Raw genomic sequence first — 22256 nt, 5'->3', positions numbered from 1 at the left:
GTTAAAATTACTCTCCTTGGATACCATATTGAAGGATGGTAAGAGAGAGAGAGGGAGAGAGAGAGTAACGAATGCAGTGCAGTACTGTAATTTAAGTACAGATACCACCCTACTTATGAATGATTTACGTTCCGGACAGCTGTTTGTATGCTGAATTGTTTGTAAGTGTGTTATTGTAATCTTCATGCCTATTTAAGTACAGTACGATATAAAGTCAATACAGTACAGTGCGTTTTTTCATCCTAAAACACAATTCATAGTATATACATTACTGGAATACAGGAATGGAATTTAGAGTTTGGGCCAATGGCAAAGCACTGGGACCCATGAGGCCATTCAGCACTGGAAGGGAAACTGAGAGTAGGTAGGTTTGAAAGGTGTAACAGAAGGAAAACTGTGCAGTTGCACTATGAATAATTGTTAGCAGATTGTGGATAGCAAGATGGACGAAAGATAATATGAATGGAGGTATAGTAAAAGGAATGAAAGAGGTTGCAGCTAGGGGATGAAGGGACGCTGTAAAGAACCTTTAGTAATTCCTACAGTGCACCCTGTGAGGTGCAGTGACAGCACTAACCCCCTACGGGATACATACAATATGTATTTTAAAGAATCGGTGCGCAGAACAAAATCTGAGCTTACAGGTGGCAAAGGGGAGTGCTCTGAACATAATTTTAATTTGCAATCCCGTTTATTTGTATCTCTGAATGTTTGTAAGTTGCATGTTCGTAAGTAGGGTGGTGTCTGTACTGTATGTACTGTGGACCGACTGTATGATTTTGTTTTTCAATCATTATTACCGTATAGGGTAAATTGTACAATGTCCTGTGCAATACATGCACCTGAGTAATGACATAACTACTGTATATACTGAATATAATGTATAGTAAATGAAAGTAAGAACCATAAAAAATGTAACCAACTAGGGAGTTTAGCCAATGTGAAATGTACTGGCGTCATATACATATGAGCTACCATTCAATATTTCTGTTAATCTGATCATCGTTTTTAATTTCCCTGTGATACAGAATTCATTATATAATTGCAAGCACTGCATACAATACTATACCTCTGGATATCGCGTTTGTTAACACTTACCTGTTCATGATATCTGTATGCAGTTTCAGTAAGCTAGGCTAAGGTGATGAAGTTCTTGAATGACACAGTTTCCTTGCTCAGTATTATATTCTTTGGATTCCAAACAATTTCTCAAGTCTGTGTATATTTTCATAGGCTAGCAATGGTTACAGTAAGATTTCTGGGTACTCTAAAGGTAGCACAGCTTAGGCTAGTCTAGTCATTATTCTCTTTTCTGCACTTTGGATGTACTCACAACCCCCTTGGATATATTAATGTGGGGGAGGAGGGTTTCTTCAAAGCTTGTCTGAGACAAATTACATACTGACCACCTATGGGTACAGCAATATTTTGCTTTTCTTGGTGGTTGTATTTTTATTTCTGATGGTATAAAACTGATGTTATTTTACAGGTGAATAACTGTACTTCCTTGTAGTACTGTATACTGAAAAATGAAAATGAAAAAAAATTCAAAAGGAAACACTGAAATTCCCTGACATACTGAAGTAAAAAACTGAAATTGGAAGCAAAAGCTTTCTTCTTACCTGAGTCACCACATAGGATCCCTTCCAGCCAAAGAGAGGTTTATGGAACACTTTAAACTGAAACCTTAGTTTCCCCATGTCGTCGGACACTCTGAAGCTATCCGCAAGGGTTGTGAACCAGTTTTTGATGTTTTCATTAGCATATGTAATTAGACCCTGAAAAGGTATAAGTTAAATAAGTTTCAAGTATATACAGTCTAAACGCAGTTAGCTTAAAACTGGAGAAACATACTTCTGAAAGCTACAATACTGTATTTTTAAAATTTAACCTATCACTATGATTTATAATAGCATAGACTTCCTACTAAAAAAGACAGCCATTTCTACATATGCACTTTAACCCAATTATAGTAATCATATTTCTTCATCTTACCTGTCCAAACTGATGTCTTCCTTCAATGACAAAATTTAGAATGCCTCTGATAGCAGAGTCAGTGACTAATGTTTCTTCATCTAAGTGGACAATCCAGTCCGTGTCTGCTAAAAGATTCACATCTTCCTCTAAGCAATATTGTAGAGCTCGAGCTTTGAATAGGGCCCCACTCTTTGGTCGATAACTAGAGGGAACAACAACCTACAAATGAAAAATTTGTCACAACGTAGAAAACCTCACTCCTATAAGGTTAAGAACCATCAATGATGATCAAATTGTGTTCTACTTTAAGAGAAATTATTAAAAGAAATTTCTGATTGATGAAGAGGAAAAATTGACATGACCTATACGACAATGATGATTTTTACTATCTTCCCAAACCAATAAAAAATGTACTATTTATCACAATCACTGTGGTTACTGACACTGAGGTACCCTAAAAGGAGTGTCCCCAGTCAATCAATGCTCATGAAATTTTTCTGCCATTAGACCTAGAGTAGTACAATAATTCCAACTAGCAGTTTTTGTCTTATTCCCCAAATTCCTACATTCTTGTCTTTGGACCTCTAAAACAAATAAATTATGATACAAATGATGGTACACAATAACACTAAAAGTATAATTATTACTAAATCACAAGCCCTGCATTGTTATTTCTGTTCAAAAAACATGAATACTGTAAAGGGAAAACATCCTTTCACAAAACACGAATGCCTTTTCTTTAAACTATTAAAAAAAGGGGCAATAGCCCTGAGAAAGATAAGTTAATTGGTTTTAAAAGATAAGAGAAGCAGGGAGAAAATACCAAAGCCTGAACTTTACTTTTTACAACCACCCTTTGAACCTATCCTTTTCATCTAATCCATACAAAATATATTCACTAGTGCAACGTAAGTATTTTTGGGGAGAGCGCAACATAAACTACCTTTTGTTCCATCTCTGAAGCAGAGTGCAAAATTTTACACCATGGTGTTTACTTAGCTGCGTGATAACTATCAATTCTTCCACTATCTTATCATTACACCAATTCAAACCAACATTTAAATTATATTTTAAAGTCCTAATTACTGCACACAATTATACTTATACTGTTACTGTATATTTGCAACAGCATAATGTTAATGAAAAATAGAAAAAATAAATCTTTATAGGTATGGTACACACTAGGGTATCATGCAACTGAAGTCCTGATAATACAATTTTTTCTGAGAAAACCATAACTAGGTACTGTATTAATATCACATTTTTTATCTCCTATTACATAAGAGGTCATTTTAATCAAAGTTTATTGCCTTACATTTTACCAACTCCTTGTAACTAACATTACAGAATTAATCCAATATACCAGAATGCAAGATAAAATAACAAAAACTTAAATGGAAAGTACAAAAACCTACAGTAGCTATGTAAGTAGTGACATGACTTTTATAGTTCTGACTCAATGAAATAAAAACTTACCTGTCTAACCCTTTGGTTTTCTGGGAGATCAATCTTTTTGTCTGTTACAACTTCAATCATGAACTTCTCTAATCCCACCCTTAAACAGGTGGTTAAGTTGCGATTAACATTTTGTCGGACTAAATCAGGGTAATCCCCCCTCGTAACTACCCGCAGACACAGAAAAGGAGCCAATAACGGGGAGCCTTTCAACTTGGCACGCTCAGGAAATGCATTAAAACATATTAGCCCCAAGAAGTTGAACAGTGCCTGAAAAAGAAAAACACACGATAAAAACAACCTGCAATCATCTTGGCAATTTAACATCCAGTTCTGCATTAACCTGGACACAATTATATAAAAATTAGTTTAAAGAGACTAGCGAGTCACGTACCCACACACTCATAGATCTTAAGGTCTTACCCAAAAGATTTGTTCTTTAATGAGAGCTGAAAATTAGCGTGAATGAGTAAAGTTAAGTTCAACAAACTGGACAGCTAAGCAGGAGACCAAAAGGAATGGACAAAAAGCAACTAGGGTCAAAGGCATGCTACAAAGAATCTTGATAACCATCCACACTATGCCACATAAGGAACACTAAGTGATACCCATCCTTGATGGGAGATTATGCTGAACAAAACACAGGCACATGATAAGAACCCCAAAAAATGCTTAAAAGATATACAATACTTTCATGTTATAAAGTGAACTCAAATGAGGGGCCAACTGCGAGAGAAAACAAGAAAAACCTTCGATAAAAGTGGATTAACTGACTGTTAGTACAAATGCAAAACATTACTAGCACATGTATGTATTAATGTGTACAAAATGAAATACAAATATCTATTCACCATATTGTACTGGATGACAATCTTTCATGACACAAGCTTTTTATATGATGCATAAAAAAATTATGATACTTTTCTATTAAAAATAATCATAATTCACAATGGTAATGTATGGACCAACCATGCACTTTGCTTAGGAACAGTGTGACAAATATAGTTTGCTTAGCACACTACAGTGTTATAATCATCACTCCAGCTCAAACATTCTCTGTAAATATTGTGTATGGTCTACTTTTTAAAGTAATTTTTGGTGGATGCTTTTGAAATGAATTACTGTACAACATAACAACACTTCTAAGGTTGAGGGAGATAAACACAAGTGTGATTCAGATATACAGTAAACCATTATACTGCATATTAAAAATTGTTCGCAGGTAAATGTAAAAAATGGAGCAATCATTTCTGAAACATGTCAAATGAAAAAAATGTTTGACATGCTTGGTAAAAAATAGCTAAGAACAGCTAAAAAGTTTATATTCACCAAAATGAAATAACTAAACCTTTATTAACAATGGGACCTTGAGGTTGAAGGGATAAATAACTGTGACAGCTATTAACCCAAGATGTTTTATATATACTAACTTAAAAATCCACAAACACACACTGTAATTATAAAATCCAGCTGCCGGTCTCCTCAAAATAACTGGATGACTCCCAGAACTGAAATTTCCTATTTTTCATCCAAAGTACCAAATCTTACAGGTCCAAAGCTTCAAGAATATAACAATTCTGTAACCCTTCATCTCAAGTCACATAATTAGTACATTAAACATTGTATATGCTAATATTTTTGGATATGCCTTCCATTGAAAACCTTGAAAACTGAAATGAGAAGAAAGGATATATTTTCCTTCCCATGCAGGATTCCAACTCAACTGTACTTGAAAGTAGTGAATTTAACCTTCAGACTATATAACAAAACAATGGCAAATTATAGCCATCGCTCTGGGTATTGTTGACAACAGATGCAAAGCATGAAATAGTCTCCACCATACACAAATCTTCCTCTAAAGAGTTGCCCATAGATAGTACATTGGATAATTCATGGTGATCAGAAAGCTTACCTGTGGCAAGGCTAGTAGGGGCAGAAGTCTCAAGATCTGGAGTAAAAGAGTGACTAGAGGAGGATAAGATGCTGAAGTTGGGGGGTCACCCCACAGACCCCCCGCTCCCATTTCAAAGAGCACCACAACTGTGATAAAGAGGCAGACATGGGCCACATGTTTGGTGGTATGCAATGTCTCCGAGAAGGCCAGGCTCAGCCGGCTCACCACCATCATGCCTGTAAAGAAAGAAATTAAGTACTGTAATGTAATCATATCACCTGTTTCCCACAGCAATATCTGGCTTAAGAGGCAATCCAAATATGGAAATGGTTGATTCTTAGCTTTACCCCATGCATCAATACCACCTTAAAAGGTACATGACAAATTTTATAAAACATCACACTAGGAAATTTTAGTCTGCAAAAATACTGAAAAATATTGACTAAACAGTGGCACTATCTGAATTAAATAAATACTGGCAAACCTTTAAGTCACACAGATCTTAAAACATGAAGGTAAGTAATACACAGCCTGAGTCTTACTTATACATACCGTACAATATTGTGTCAAAATTATCACCTTGTAGATTAACTACTGTATGTTTAAAAAGCATTTCACACTTTGAAACCTGACATCTGACATAAAAGTAACATTGGTTTACTCCTGCAGAATGACTTGAAAATCAATGAAACAAAAGTATTTTACTGTTAAATATCAACTGGTAAAACGAGGAGCAAAAATACATACATATACTGTATAGCAATGTGCTATATACATCAGCAATGCCTGCTGAGCAAAGAACCATAAGAACATAACCCAAAAGAGGAGGAAGAGCCTTAGAATGATAAGTACAGTACAATGGGTACTTAAAAAGTGTTGTTATTTAATAAATTTCTTAATTGTAAGAAATGATAATAGTTGTCAAAACTTATAAACCCTTAGAAAAATAACAAAAAATCTATTTTATAAACAGTAATACTACAAAGAACAGAATTGAATCTAAGTGATTTCTACTGCATTTGTTTCTCAACACTAGACAATAAATACTGTACCTTGACCACTGTATTTTTATCTGATAACAATACAAGTTAAAATAAAAATTTTTATCTGATAACAATACAAGTTAAAATAAAAAAGTTATGACACTAGCATCAAATTTCTTGAAAAAAATATAGTTATTCATGAGAATCGATACGTACTATAATGCCATTTTACAGAGGTTCCGTAACATATACCAAATCAAAATGTGAATGAAAGCACTTTAGTAATTGCAAAAGTTGAAATATGGGAAAGAAATGAAAAGAAATCCTAACAGTGGATTCGTAAACTTGCATATGGGGGATTTCACAGAGTTTCCTCTACTCATATTACTGCATTGGATCTGGTTTTTCCTGCTACCTATGAATGCATCTCTGGCATAAGCTGACTGTCACCAAAGTCTATCTTTCCGTAAAAAAAAAAAAACCAGGAAGAAGCAGTTCTCTAGCAAAATCCCTCCATGTTCATGAATTTCAAAAGGAATCTGGGTTGTCACTTCAGGCCCATCCCACAATACCTGAGAATAAAATGACCAAACGGAGCATGAGATGTAGTGTCAGGCTCTACCCACCCAATTTGGGAATAAAAAAAACATACTGAAGGAATCCGAGCTATCACTTCAAGTGCCACCTACCAAATTTGGTAACCAAAATTCCAAAAAGAATCTGCGTTATCACTGTAATCCCCAACCCACCCAATCTGGGAATAAGTCATCCAAAAGGAACCTGGTTTATCACATCAGGCCCCAGCCACCAAATGTGGGAGTAAAACACCCAAAAATGAACATGGATCATCACTTCAGACCTCACCCACAATTCTGGAATAAAATGCCTAAAAGGAATCTGGTTTACCACATCAGGCACCAGCCACCAATGTAGAATACAATGTTTAAAAGCTCAATTGGGAATAAAAGCTCAATTGGGAATAAAAAAAAATTAAAGAAAAAACAAAAATCCAACTCATTAGCTCAAAACCTATTGCAATGTTAAGAGAAAGAATGTTAACAATAAAATTAGAAAGTTCCACAAAATATCAAAAGGACTGAATTAGCTTTACACAGGTCTTCTGTTTGGCCTATCACCAAAGGCAGCAGAAAGATTGTTCTCCAACCTTATCCAGGCTAAAACCGCATCTTTGAAATGCCACAAATGAAATGTGCCTGAATGGCAATGCTTTGTTAGAACACCCAACAGAGATATTAGTATCAAGTGAAGAGATCATGGATAATGCTAATCTTAACATTAAAACATTGTTAATAAAACAATATAATGTCCACTTATTTCCTCATTTATTGACCTGATGTATTACTATGTGAAAATTAATATACATCACGAAAAAATAAGTGGTTTTTACACCTAATTTAAATAAAAAAATGTTCATGGCCCTGGGTGAAAGGTGCTGTAACTAAACTACTGTATTTCAAGTCAAGTCACTAACAACACAACTTCTGATTTTATTTATTTAACAATTACCTGAAATCCTTCTACTTGGATGTGATATATATATATATATATATATATATATATATATATATATATATATATATATATATATATATAACATATATATATATATATATAAACATTCTGCAGGTTTTCGAACCCATTCTATCTGTATATCATCTTCAGTTTCAAAGTCTTTTCTTGAAGAAATCAATACGAGGCTAATAACAAATTTCTGATAGTGAGTGGGGCAATATCGATAAAAGATTTCCAATACCTATGAATGCTATGGTTCCCGTATGTGTTGCTGGTGGTACTGATAAACATGCCTCCGCGTAACTCAATCATGTTGAAAATAATAGCTGTGTGTTTACATTCCCCGTACCAAATCCAGCAAGAATTTCGAAATAAGTACTAAACCGCCAAATGCTGGTTTATCTGGCATTTAAAATGTATGAGATAAACTGCAAGGCACGACATCACTTCGTAGTCTACAGTAATATGCTGGAGGCACATGTAAACAAATCCGTTCTAAACTAATCATGTAGTTACGTCTTACGTACACCGGGAATAACAAAAACAAATATACTGAATGAAAACTTTATGGTAAAATTCGATACTGAATTATGCCTATAACAAATACTGCAAAATAAACATTCAAAGCGAATGAAGTAATATATTCAATTAAGATTAGTACTTTTTTTTAAAGACACACTGAAGGGTTATCGAAAATGCTACGAGAGAGAGAGAGAGAGAGAGAGAGAGAGAGAGAGAGAGAGAGAGAGAGAGAGAGCGTAATGGGGACAGGCCTGTTTGAGGAATCTGAAAACTATGGCGAATGCTGCATATTCCAGACTAAAACTGAAAGGTAAGAGAGAGCCGTTATATCGGATGGCCAGTATCTGTGAGAATATCAAATCTGACGTGTATAACGCGGTCGTATGTGGCAAGGGCTAGCGGTTCAACAGCTTCGGAGAGCCAAGGTGGGCGTCGATGCATGTCTTATCCCTACTACTGCTTCTATATCCAAACTCAAAGATTTAAGATCGCAAAACTCGAAAGTTCGCTGGACTTGAGTCTCGACTTACGGACGAGTGCCAAGTAGTTCATTTCTTCCCTGGTTTCAATTTTTGCGAACAAAATAACTAGGAAAACACAAGATTACAATCATGAACTTAGTTTTATAGACAAAGAAAACTGAATTGGCGCTTTCCCTACTGCAGCGCCTCCTGCCCGCTGCCGTCCGGTTCAAAATCTGTTACGAGGCATCACGGAAAACTTTCCTCGAAATGATGACATTTCTAAGCTGACAATAGAACGACAAGGCTATTATTAGGATACGCTATGCTCTAGTAAAACTGGATTCGTCATCTTGTAATCAGCCCGATGTTGTTTAGCCAAGAGGAAAACAAGTAAAAAATGCTCCGGAGCTTCTTCGGCGCAACCGAATTTCCTGTACTGCGTATAATCAAGGCCACCGGAAATAGATCTATCTTTCGGTATGCGTCGCGGCCAATGAAACTTTCAGCCACGGCCCGGTGGTGGCCTAACTATAGCGTTGCCAGACGCACGATCATGGCTAACTTTAACCTTCAATAAAATAAAAACTACCGAGGCCAGATGGCTGCAATTTGGTATGTCTATGTCTGATGATTGGAGGGTGGATGATCAACATACCAATTTGCAGCCTCAGTAGTTTTCAAGATCTGAGTGCGGACGGACAGACAAAGCCTTCTCAATAGTTTTCTTTTCAAGAAAACTAAAACACTGAAAAGGTTGCCCATCTAAAAAGCAATATGGCGAATTACTGAGAGCGGCTGGATAATGAGCTAACCTGCCAACAAGACGTTACAATGATCTCGAATGAATGCATGATGTAAGATAGGAGTGCCCTGTCTGAATAAGCAAAACCATTATGTACAGTAGGTGCTACAGAGCATGCGCCTTAAAAGCATGGTGAATTTTTCCAAGTTAATTTTACTGCCGAACGTTCGTGTCAACGACACAGAATTTCGGCTTCACTGCCGTGATATCTGCATGTTCTATCTAGATATTCTATCGATACTCATTTTTCTTAAAAAAAAAAAAAAAACAATAGCAGTTCCAAGGAATTTTTATGACTCGACAGAAGTTTTACCCACATCGACGCATTTCTTCATGTAATTCATTCTAGCTACTTACAGTGTCTCGTATTGGAACGTTTGTTTTCTTGTACGTAGGAGTTTATTTAAAAGCTTTTGAAAAAAATGTCTACCACAAAAGAGGAAAATATATACTCACATTTTATATATTAACTCTGGCACCATGGCGGGGCTTTAACTCATGAAACGAATCACTGCGCTTAACGAAAGACCTGACGATAAATATTTATCATACCCAAGATATATGTTTTTAATTACGGTACCAACTGTTTTCTTAAGAACACGTATTCTGAACTGCGCAACAAAAATTAGAATGTGCTACAAATATAACAATTTTCATGTGCTATGGGTAACAATTTTCATGTGTTATGGGTAAGCCATTCTGGATTCACATGGAGAAATATACAGTACTTTATACAACTTCTCCTTGGCATTATAACGATGTGAAAAGGTGTCTTTTATACGTTTTAAGTGATACCCCTCACAACATAGAAGACATTCAAAAACATCAAAAGTTCCTCGTTGACGATACTTACTGTTTTCATTTTACCGCCACAAAAAAAAAAAAAAAAAAAAAAAAAAAAACTCTTAAAAGACTGATCTATATATAACTTCTTATCTTGAAGAATACGGCATTTTCATCGTCGAGAGCAAACTTATGAGCATTCAAATAGGCCACGATAATCAGCCATTACCTTCGAAACTCTAATTTGCTAATCTGTTCCTGAGTCATTCTCCTATCTTGAGAGATTTCGGGTGGTGCAGGCATTCCCAGACACAACTAAAAATGTTATCAATATCTACCAGTGAAGAACCTTTACCCCGGACCCCGCAAAAACCATGTCCTCTTATTTCTCTCCCTGAAGAGTGTTATCTGCGGCCTGGGTTTCAATTAGTATCACAGACGTAGAACAAGCACTTCTTTATCAATCACAGTTATTTATGATTGGGTGCCTTAAATACAGTGCTAGCATTCTGAAATACGGTACGAAGAGATTCTCCAGACGACCCGATTTGTTACCCGTGGGATAATTAAGACAAGACCGCCTACCGACAAGCGGCCATTTTTTTATACCTTTTCTTGAGTTTCTTCCGAGCAAAGAAATGGAGCAATTAAATAGACGATAATTTCTCTCTGACCAGTTGCTATGATCTCTCAAGTGAATACATTATTGACAAATAAGTCCAATGAATGAAAAAATTGTGAATGTGTTTGTTAGAGACAAGATGAATAACAGCAGTTTCCGTTAGCTTATCAAAATATTTTCTGAGAGAGAGAGAGAGAGAGAGAGAGAGAGAGAGAGAGAGAGAGAGAGAGAGAGAGAGAGAGAGAGAGAGAGAGAGAGAGAGAGAGTACTGGCTTCCAAACATGATTATTTCATCCATAATTCTATAGTGTAATACATTTTTCTCAATGTGCGCAAAATATCCACAAGAAAAACTCGACCACCTCTTCAGCCATTCTTTGAACAAAGAGTAAACCCTATGGAAAACTCTTTTCTAGAATCACTCTGGCTACAGTAGAGTAATTTAAGGAATATTGCGATGCATCCGTATCAGAATCAGCACCCCAATTTATGTCGATTATGCTAATCAGGTCAGACATTTTTCCAGTTGTACTAACATCGTAAATAATTCCATTCAAACTGATGCTGCGACACCAGACGTTAATGCATTGTTTCTACGTGGTGCCTTTCTGAGAGAGAGAGAGAGAGAGAGAGAGAGAGAGAGAGAGAGAGAGAGAGAGAGAGAGAGAGAGAGAGAGAGAGAGAGTCATAAATTCAATAGCTCACTTGCGCAGCGTTCCTGCAAAGGTATAAACATCGAGAGGTTTGTCTGCTAGATAAGGGTACCAGCACACGCTGATAGGAGGTCATTGGACACTCCGTGCTCAAACCTATTCCTCTAAGCATTCACCAACCACAGGCTGAAACCTTTGACGCCCTGAACTCGAAAGATGTCAACTAACGCCAAGGAAAATGAGGTACCTGGGACTGAGAAGTAAGCAACTTCCCACGTACAGATTGTAGATCGACAGAAAAAAAAGAAGAAGAAGAAGACAGCTTCTGCTACCGAAGGTAAAATGCACTAAAGGGCAACCTAACCAGCAGAGCTTACCAGGGATGAACTTGGCACCAAGCCTGGGTATGAGCCAATTCGCCCAAAATGCCAAGCAAAAGATGATCCACCAGGCCATTTGTATACGGTTGTTGGGTTAGGCAATTAGTTCGAAACCGCAGAAAGAACCTCCGCATCTTGCCTCCGTCACTCTTCCTAAGAAACTGAAAGATCGGCCTCAGCCGATGGTTATCTAATCTCTCTAACATGATAATTACTATTAAGTGTGATTTTTCTCATTCTAGTGTCCCATATATTTTGATAACCGTCCATACGATATGAACCAGTTTATGAACCACCATTCACAGAAATGGGATTATTGTGTTAAAAAGACGGTGCATAAAAGGACTTCAGTCGTACCCAAGAAAACCAACAAATTTCCAAAAACACTGATAATCTCAATCAGCTGTCGGGTAGCAAGACCACGCCTTGCATACCTTCTACAATGTGAAAGCAGGACAACTTGGTCGGAATATTAAGAGCGCACGCAACACACTATGCCTCTTTGTGGAGTAAGTTCAAATTCATTAAGCTTACTTGACGTTATCTTTAGGTTATGAGGATAATATGAACAGTAAGCTAACGGGCAAACCTCGGAGATTTAAAGTCTAATAAATACTAAAAAATTAAAAACCTGCTCAACTTCCGTGAAACTCTTTACATCATTGTGGACACACACCAAGTATTATGCACAACACTCAAACATGAAATTCAACCCATAACAGTCCACGTTATTATTATTATTATTATTAACGTTTTGAACTACAGATGAGTTGGATTAAGCTGGTGCTAATTTTAGAGAACCGCTGTAGTGGGAATAATTAAATAAGTATTAACGTGACTTGAAAAGTTAGTCAATGATACACACAAGAGAGGACATTACCACGTGAAGGAGAAAAACAGATTGCTCAAGGACACTCACGAGATCTAAAGAAAGAAATAGACAATGATCAATGGTGAGAGAGAGAGAGAGAGAGAGAGAGAGAGAGAGAGAGAGAGAGAGAGAGAGAGAGAGAGAGACGGATCCTAGACGTATCACGTCAACACACTGACATTTTGCTGGAACGCAAACGAACCGTGCTATGATTACAGTGCTCCCGAGATCCTTGGATCTTGAGTGCTCCAAACATACGAAGGCAATCCAATTCCTGCAATTACTCCAGTTCATCTAGTCATGGTTTTCTGTTTCCCCCTCTCCTAACCCCTCCCCCCTTCCTTCCCCTCACAGCTATAGGACTCGACACTCATTTCACTAAACTATCGGCCTCCATTCTCTCCACGTGACCCAACCACAGCCAAATTCATCAACAGATTCACTTGAGCTAAATTCTGTATCACTTGATTTGTTGCATCTACCCCTCTCACCATGTCAACCCTTCTCTTACTCGACATCTTGCTAAACCGATTCAAGTGGACTGCTTCCATTTTCGTCTTGCATTGGTATTCAACAGCCACACTTTATTACCATACGAGAGAGCAGGGCCCAAAGTCTCTCCAGACTCCGACTTTTGCTTTCACGAACACACTTCTTTTCTTCGGAGCTGAGGCAGAAGAGCGTCTGCTGCCTCCCTGGCTCCTCGCGCTCAACTTCTCTCTCAACCTACCATCATCCCAACCCAGTATGAGTCAACCCCTTCTATTCTTCATTGATATACACTGACATTCATTTATAAAGCACTCGAGATGAATGGGGGGAAGTAACACTTAAAGGCTTAGGGGTTTCCCAGCACCCGCTAACAATATCTTCATCAAGAACGTTACTCCGCATTTTTCTAAGAATTTAAATCACCTTCATATATCAACAATTTCATTAAAAACGACAAGAAGGCCAACGTAAAAATAATAGGAAACAAACGCCGCTGAGAAAGTAGGAAAAGAAGGAAGGCCTGTGTTGCGGTTGTTCTAATCATAGCTTGAAATAAAAATGACTGCAAAGTTCTTCACCAAAACTTAAAACTTACCTGTTAATAAGATCACCCAGTGAATTCACCCATCACTGGCGGTGCTACAGAATATATATCGATCTACACTGTAACTTCCATCGAAAAAGACAAGATCTACACACACTTTAATTCGGTTACAAAGACGGAAACTGATAAAGAGGCAAAAACACAAACTCCTCTTCCTTTACAAAATAGTGTTCAAGTCACAGAATATGTTGAGCACTTTTTACAGCGCGTGGTGTCTCATTCTCGTATACTCTCCATTATTGCAGTCAAAATCTACAACACCAGAATTCATATGGCGCTCGTACTAGTTAACCACCGAAGGAAAACACATCACAAACAGTTCCATTCCATCGCGAACACAACACAAGAGAAGAGAACGCGCGTCCATTCAAAGGCAGCTGTCCCGGAGAGAAGAACCGCCCGTCCGCTTTGCTGCAGCATTCCAACACTAACTGACCGGGCAGGCAGGGCCTGGGCGGGCAGGCTCTCCGTCTCCGTCTCTCCCTGTGATTCATACTATCTCATGACTTGAGGCAACAACGTCTGCACACGGAGGACCAGGTCGGGTCACGAGGGAGTTCGGGAGACAGAGGTGGTAGGGTGGAGGGAGGGGGGATGCAGCAGCTCGACGTTGATATGCAGAGTGAATCAGAAGTTATCATGTGTACAACTCCCGGTGGACACCGGATACTTCTACACAGCGACACATCCTCTTCTCATACTTTCTTACCCGTAAAATGAGTCAAGACGCCGCAGAGAACATAACCGTCACTTCCTTCACACAACACACTCCCTACCCATCTATGTCTTTCTACATTATACTAAAGTAATTACGCAAAAAAAAAAAAATATATATATATATATATATATATATATATATATATATATATATATATATATATATATATATATATATATATACCTAGATCTATCAGCAAAGTCAGTGAACTCGAAGGAAAACCGACTCACCTCCCTCCTGCGTGAAGGTTCAAGAGTTAATAGTTATCTTCGCATCTTCATGGCTGTCCAATGCTTCAGCCGAGGGTCCCGCTCAAACACCTGCAAAGGAAAAGTCAAACGAAAGCATTAAATCAAAATACATACGGCACAAATATCATCATCGCCACATTCTCCCCCTTTCAATTCTCCATACGCCACAAATGTTATGTCAACAGTTCGCCTAAGCAAGTTCTACTCTTTTCTTTCATTCTCATTCAACATCCACATTTCACTTCCATAAAGGAGAGATGACTAAACAGTCGTTTCATACATGCCCACTTGGCATCCACAGACACCTAGTTTCTTGTTATTTACAGACATTCCAGAGAAATTTCTCAAAACCACCCCAAACACGCAGGTATTTAAATTCATACACCATTTTAAAGGATGAAAAAAAAGAGAGGTCTCTACCGCTATCATGATTAAACACCTTTTTCGTTTTGTCAGTCTAAAATAATCTGAACAATAGCTTTACTTTCAAAGACTTCACGAAATCTCAAAATGCATCATATAACAATATTATAAAACCTCTATAATAAGTTTTACCAAAGGTAAATCAATGTCAGCCTCAGAGACAAATACCACCACAACAAACCCACAAAGAAACGTGACTCTAAAGCTCTTTCGTTCAGTAATCATCAGTGTAATGTGTTGTTGTTGTTGTTGTTGTTTTTATTTTCTCAACAGTAGATGGATCTTTCATTTTCAACAAGTTTTTCTTGACTACTTTGTATGTATACAACTACTCCATAAACACTGACCTACAACATGGCGATGTATATTAGTCTGTGAATTTTTTTTAGTTATTTTCATTTTAGAATATTTTTCATTCAATTTTTTTTTTTTACTGTTCCTTGATACATAAGAAAGTAGTTTCATTTTAAACCTTGCAGCCCTGAAGATGGCCATGGGTTAATGGCCTAATAAGTGAAACAGCTGTCGGCTTGAAACAAATAAATATAGTAGTATCGTAGCTCGTATTCGTTTATCCGTTCAAAACACCAGCCTTGAAGACCAAGAGTGCTGGAGATAATGGAACTATTGCCAATAAGTTATAAATGCCACTTGTGCATTAACACTTACAGTACCGTAAGCACATGTATTTATGTATGTGTGTATACATATATATATACAGTATATATATACATATATTTACAGTATATTTATATATATATACAGTATATATATATATATATATATATATATATATATATATATATATATATATATATATATATATTGTATATATATGTTTATGTCTTCAATATATTATACTGTATATTGTGTGTGTGTGTTTGTGTCTTCAAACCATAATCCCAGCTGCGACCTAAAAGTAGACTAACCATCACTTATGCATTCGCTACTTGGGTTAAATGTAGCACAAGGGGTTAAGAAAGCGTGCCCAGATCCTACCTCGCCGGGGGGTCGAACCAAGATCCTATTACAACACAGACAAGAGTAGAGAGAGAGAGAGAGAGAGAGAGAGAGAGAGAGAGAGAGAGAGAGAGAGAGAGAGAGGAATGGAATATAGTGTTTAGACAAAAGACCAAGCACTGGGACCTATGAGGTCATTCAGAGCTGGAATGGAAATTTAGAGAAGGTAGGTTCGAGAGGTGTAACAGGAGGAAAACCACGCAGTTGCACTGAAAAAATTGTTAGGAGAGGGTTGATAGCAAGATGGAAGAAAGAGAATATGAATGGAGGTACAGTCAAAGGAATGAAAGGAGTTGCAGCTAGGGGCCGAAGGGATGCTGCAAAGAACCTTAAGTAATGCCTACAGTGCACGAAGTGAGGTGCACTGGCGGCACTAGCCTCCTACAGGGAAGAAAGAGTTTCGTCTGCTGACAGTTGGAACAGAATTTCTGACAGTGTTGTTGACGCCCTAAACGACTATTCCTTTAGTCCTACTTTTCATAATGGTTTCCAAACAAGTGACTTTTAGAGATGTCATGAACCACCCTCATAGTAGACTCAGGTGTTAGCAAGACGCCGACCCCTAGTTATTTCCAACTCGAGTTGTCATTTATTTTAGTCCTCGCTCATATATAACTATCGCCTTCAGTTCGCTATTAAGAAGTTATCATCAGACCTATTGGTGAGGCTCCAGTGACGAAATTCGATGGAGTCAATTTCACTTTTCAATTCACTTTAGACTCTCTTCCTCACCAAATGCTTCTGCGTGTAATTAACACTGCGTTCTGGACTTGCTTGAGGGAGAGATGGAACAGGGAATGCAATCTCAGTTGCTTTGTGTCTGTCTCACGTTGTTGACGAAATGAAGAAATTGGAATTTCTGCCATAAGACGGCCTGCCCAGTGTGGCATTCCTTCCTCTCATTGACCAAACCCACAACACTGGGGTCAAGGAAGCCGGTAAATGATGCAAGCCTTAATCAAGAATTTCTCCACGCGTTTCCTACAATCTCTTTCATAATCAGTCCTTTTTACCTTTAATTCATTTGCACGGATAATCAGCAATTTACTTCAGTTGTTTTTATTGCTTCAGAAACAGCAATGCCAGCCAGCCAGGCCAAGAAGACATCTGCCGTTGATGGCGCTATCTTCCCTTTCATCTGCTCCAACCCAACGTCAGGAAAAACACACACACATAAGGAATCTTTCCCAACGTGGCCTAAATACGTTGCCTGGGAGCCCAGGCAATAAAGATTATGCACTGATCAAGAGATATTGATTGAGATTCGCTTCACCTGCTGCCACTGAGGGAGAGACAAAATGAAATACTAGCAACTACAATATAGGCAATATAACATAAAACAATTATAAAGTATCTTATCCAAATGAGAAAATGACGACCAAAGCAAAAGTCATTTGCCACTGCATTAAATGAGGACGCCTTCCCTTTAATGAAGACTAACGAGAGGATTAAGTAAACTAATCAGAATTCATCTAATATGGCACGTCTGAGAGGCTTAATCATTGAGAGAGAGAGAGAGAGAGAGAGAGAGAGAGAGAGAGAGAGAGAGAGAGAGAGAGAGAGAGAGAGAGAGAGTTCATTAGGTTTGAATTTGTAATCATTTCGTAAGGCACTCAATGGCTGAGAAGAATAGTGAGAACGAAAGGGAGTGGGTTATCGCCTTCGCTTAAAAGGAACTCATCATTCATCTTCACTGCTTGTTTACAGCACACCCGCTCAAAAGGTGACGACAGCTTTTCAACTCTGGGTCAAAAATAGCTTTGTGCAGTAGTGTAATCAGGTCTTGGTTAATATTGTAACTCTCACAAGGCTAGCCCAAAATGGACTGCCTTTCATAATAATATTCTGATTTTAATAAACTGCAGGTGTTTAAAATTTTCTTTACTGTTTTTGAATCGTCTCCAAGAGTTGGCATTCAAAATCATGGTCTGTATTGGATTGGATTATAGAATTTAAGCCAAAGGTCAAGCGCTGGGACCTCTAAGGTCATTCAGCGCTGAAGGGAAATTGACAAAAAGGTTTGAAAGGTGTAACATGAAGAAAGTCAGATGGAAGAGAGAGAATATGAACGGAGGCACAGAATAAGGAATGGAAGAGGTTGTGCACGGGGCCGAAGGACGCTGCAGAGAACCTTAAGTAATGCCTACGGTGCAACACGTCAAGTGCACCGACGCACTAGCCCCCTTCGGTGTAAAAAAAAAAAAAAAAATGTTCTGGGTCAAAAACACATGACTGACCAATCCGGATTACGCAAAGTATACCGTCTCAACATTTCTTTTCCATCGACCCCACAGTTCGTGAATTCTTTTTCTCAATCGTCACACAGGTCTAATCATACTTTAATTCATTCTCTTCTTCCTTTAAAAAGGTGCTAGAGAAAAATCTCAACTCCGAGGATATCACAATACAAGATCTAAATCGAGAAGTGAGCACTCAGTGGTATGAAATGGTATAGTCAACTATTCAAATTTTGAAGCCCTCGGGTTGCTCAGGTGCTTTCGTAATCAATTTCAAACAAACTTATCACAACTGTGTGTACAACAATGATCACGTGTATATGCGTGTGTGTGTGTGGATAGTCTTCATGGAATTTTTGCTTAGTTTTCAACTGCTGTCCATAGCTATTTAAGATGTTTTAATTTGATACTTATTCCATAATACATGTTTTTTAATCTGCTAATCTTCGCTCGTTCATTTTTTACAAATATGAATACATTCTATGAAAGGCTGGTATCAGTAAATTATAAACTATGCGCGCGCACGCACACACATATAATATACATATACACAATCAACAACTAAGCCTTTTCCACTATTAATCGGTGGCTCCCGAGAGAAGGCAGGATAGCCACTACTGCCACATTCACACACGCACTGTTGATTAATGTATGAATTCCTCCACAGAAAAGACCAACTGCCTCATACACCTATGCAGAGTTCATCAGCAATGATTCAAACCACCTATACACACACACACACACAAAACCTATGGCATTCACCTGTACCTAGCACGCAATCCCTCGCTTCCTGAACGTTTAAGAGCCTCCCTTTCCGATACCTCTTTCACACCATCCATTCAGTCAATTGTAGGTCTTGCTTTCTGCCTCTTTCCCAGTACTCCCGAATCCAACAGTCTTTCCAACTAATCAATCATCCTCCATTCTTTCCAGAAGACCGAGCCATCTCAAAATACACTAACCCAGCTAGTTGAAACCATCCTTTAAACACTACCTCTCTTCCCATTTCTCGGCCTACCCTAGGCGCCATACACATAACGCGAACATTTCAACCTAACTTCTTTCATTCGCATTCAACATCCACACATCACTTACACGCAGCGTAAACATAAAGGACAGACTGAGAAAATGTGACATAAGTAGAGCTGGTAAAAACATTACCATGGATAAAAAGATGGGTCCGGGTATTTTGAGACAGGCGGCCATGTGAAGAGAGTGAGAAGGTGATAGGTTGGTGAAGTCTGGGCTTCAGACTTCAGAAGTATTTAGGGGGACGGAGGAGAGGAAGACCAAGATAAGGTTGCATGTAAGGGACGAATGGAAAGGAAGGGTCCTGATTATCAACAAAGCGCTAGAATGCGCAGTGTAAGGGGGGGAGGGGGTTACAGTGTGCTGCTGGTAAGCTTTCTCTGTAGGTGTAAGAAGCACCTAATTTTGTGGAGCTTTAACAGAACAAGAGGGATGGTTAATCCACAATTCACCAGCTACAATATAATGTGGCAGAGATGACAATCAGCGGTCAAGCACTGTAATAGCATTTGATTCTGGCTGCCTGATCACAAGGTAACCCAGCTGTAAATAGGCACTAGTGTCAAATGGTTCAGAAATGGGCCAAAGTTCAGCAACCTTATCCCTTGGCATTTTCAGAAAACGGAAATGCACTACCCTTCCGACAACACCCACTTTAGAGAGGAAAAGGCAAGGCATATGGAGTAATACACACACACACATATATATATTTTCTATGTACGTATGGAGTGAAGGATTATGCAACAGGCCTCATGAAAGACACACCACTCTCTAAAATCGACAGCAGCATGTAAGTAAAGAGAATCTAACTGGTTGGTTACGAGAAGTTTTATTATTCTGGCTTGTCCTTTTTGTACTTGAATTTCATCCTTGAAAAACCAAGAATGTACGAGATGTGGGGTAAAGGCAAGAGAAGCTCCACAGCTACTGAGAATGACAAAGACAAAGGTTAAAATTGTAAGTCTTTACCGAGTAGACTGAGGAGTGTCCCTATGGAATCGAGTTTACCGTGTGCCTTGCCCGGTATATTGTCGGCGGTGCCTTAATTAAGTTTTTTACAGTGACCCCTCAGTCATCAGATGTACTGCTTTCCGAATTTTACTTTACACCTGAAATTCCAGTAGGTCCCTTTACCAACTCCTCCAATTCAAGTCTTGCTCCAGTTTTCACATCTCACTAAAAGGTTTCATTGAGGCAAACGGCTTTCCCGGTATTCGTAACTCTCCAAATCACATAGTTATCATTTTAGTATTGCAAGTCTAACAAAAGACGCCAACAGTATTGGTGAAGAATATGCTAAATTACCCCGTAGCAAATGCATTTAAAAAATAATAAATCCTTTTATGATAAAACGGCTTCTACCACCCTGCAATATCACACAAAATGGTCTCATAGTTATCCAGATCATGCTCGGTATGCGGAAGAAAATCCACAACTACCTTTCAGAACGACCCCGCATCAACACCAAAGCACCTGATTTATAAAATGAGTCACAGATACTTGTCCTTTTCATCAGAAATTCAACAATCCTATGAATGCCTCGGAGGTTAAAGAGGTGAGCGTTCGCTGTAAGTGGAAAAACACTTCTTGAGGAACTTTTTCACCTGCCACGCCGTAAATTACAGACAAGGCCCTCCCACGAAAACAAATGAGGTGAAATTAATATTGACAGTAGAACCCCCATATCTTATAGATGCTGGTATTACTTGAGAGAGAGAGAGAGAGAGAGAGAGAGAGAGAGAGAGAGAGAGAGAGAGAGAGAGAGAGAGAGAGAGAGAGGGTTAACGAGTTACAAGCTAATTCGATACCTTTGTTCACGAGAGCGGCTCGGAAAATATATGCGGGAAAAATCTATGACCTTGACATTATTCGTATACAGTAGCCAGGCTAAGGCAGGAGGGGGGTTCTTCTTCCTCCCCTAAATTCTGGTAGGAAAATCATAAAAGGAAACTAGAATATAACGGATACAATAATATCTAGAATTTTACTCTATAATACAACACATTCCCCCGTCGTCTTACTATGAATATAGCCTGAAAGATCTGTCAGAACAGAGATAATCCATCTCTGAAGATCATTTCCTCCTGAATCAAAGCACCAAGCATGTGCCTAAAACTGTCCACTTTTCTTTTCTGTAAAATGACATGCATTCGCTCCCCACCCTCCAACACCCCCACCACCAGGGTGGACTGTCCTTCCATGAACTCTGCCTTGGAAGCAAGCCCCAAGGGCCAGTCCCTTTCTTACTGCATTAAGCTAACATCCACACGGACAGATCAATAGCTTCGACATCCGTCCTCAGTTTAATCGATATGGAATAAAAGTAGAGTGAGCCAGGGACTTTTTCAAACCTTCCTTCCATCACGCCAACAATGCAACTACTGTAAATCAATGACGACATCTCCCACTGTATCGTAACATTGGTGTTACCTAACTTGTGAATGTGCATCATCTTCTAAAAAGTACGACATTTTCCTTATATGGCAGCCCCTTACAGGGATATAAGATGGCACTCTATCCGCATCTTCATTTTAACGCACACC

General features: G+C 38.3%; 1 protein-coding gene across 7 annotated transcripts in view; it reads right to left on the bottom strand.

Annotated features, from left to right (window-relative positions):
- Positions 1-22256, bottom strand: part of egh (beta-1,4-mannosyltransferase egh) — a 126455-nt gene that overhangs the window by 5166 nt on the left and 99033 nt on the right. For 6 of the 7 annotated variants that reach the window (XM_067103769.1, XM_067103770.1, XM_067103768.1 and 3 more), the window contains 5 exons: positions 14984-15073; positions 5345-5562; positions 3454-3702; positions 1996-2196; positions 1623-1778 (listed from right to left, as the gene is read on the bottom strand). In XM_067103769.1, coding sequence (XP_066959870.1) covers positions 1623-1778; positions 1996-2196; positions 3454-3702; positions 5345-5560 — 822 coding nt within the window. In that variant the 5' untranslated portion in view covers positions 5561-5562; positions 14984-15073. Of the gene's footprint in view, positions 1-1622; positions 1779-1995; positions 2197-3453; positions 3703-5344; positions 5563-14026; positions 14461-14983; positions 15074-22256 lie in introns of those variants that run through there. The other variant, XM_067103771.1, reaches the window with a different exon arrangement.

Source organism: Macrobrachium rosenbergii, chromosome 5, assembly GCF_040412425.1.
Source record: "Macrobrachium rosenbergii isolate ZJJX-2024 chromosome 5, ASM4041242v1, whole genome shotgun sequence".
Lineage (NCBI taxonomy): Eukaryota > Metazoa > Arthropoda > Malacostraca > Decapoda > Palaemonidae > Macrobrachium > Macrobrachium rosenbergii.
This window is presented reverse-complemented; position numbering and strand designations above follow the sequence as displayed.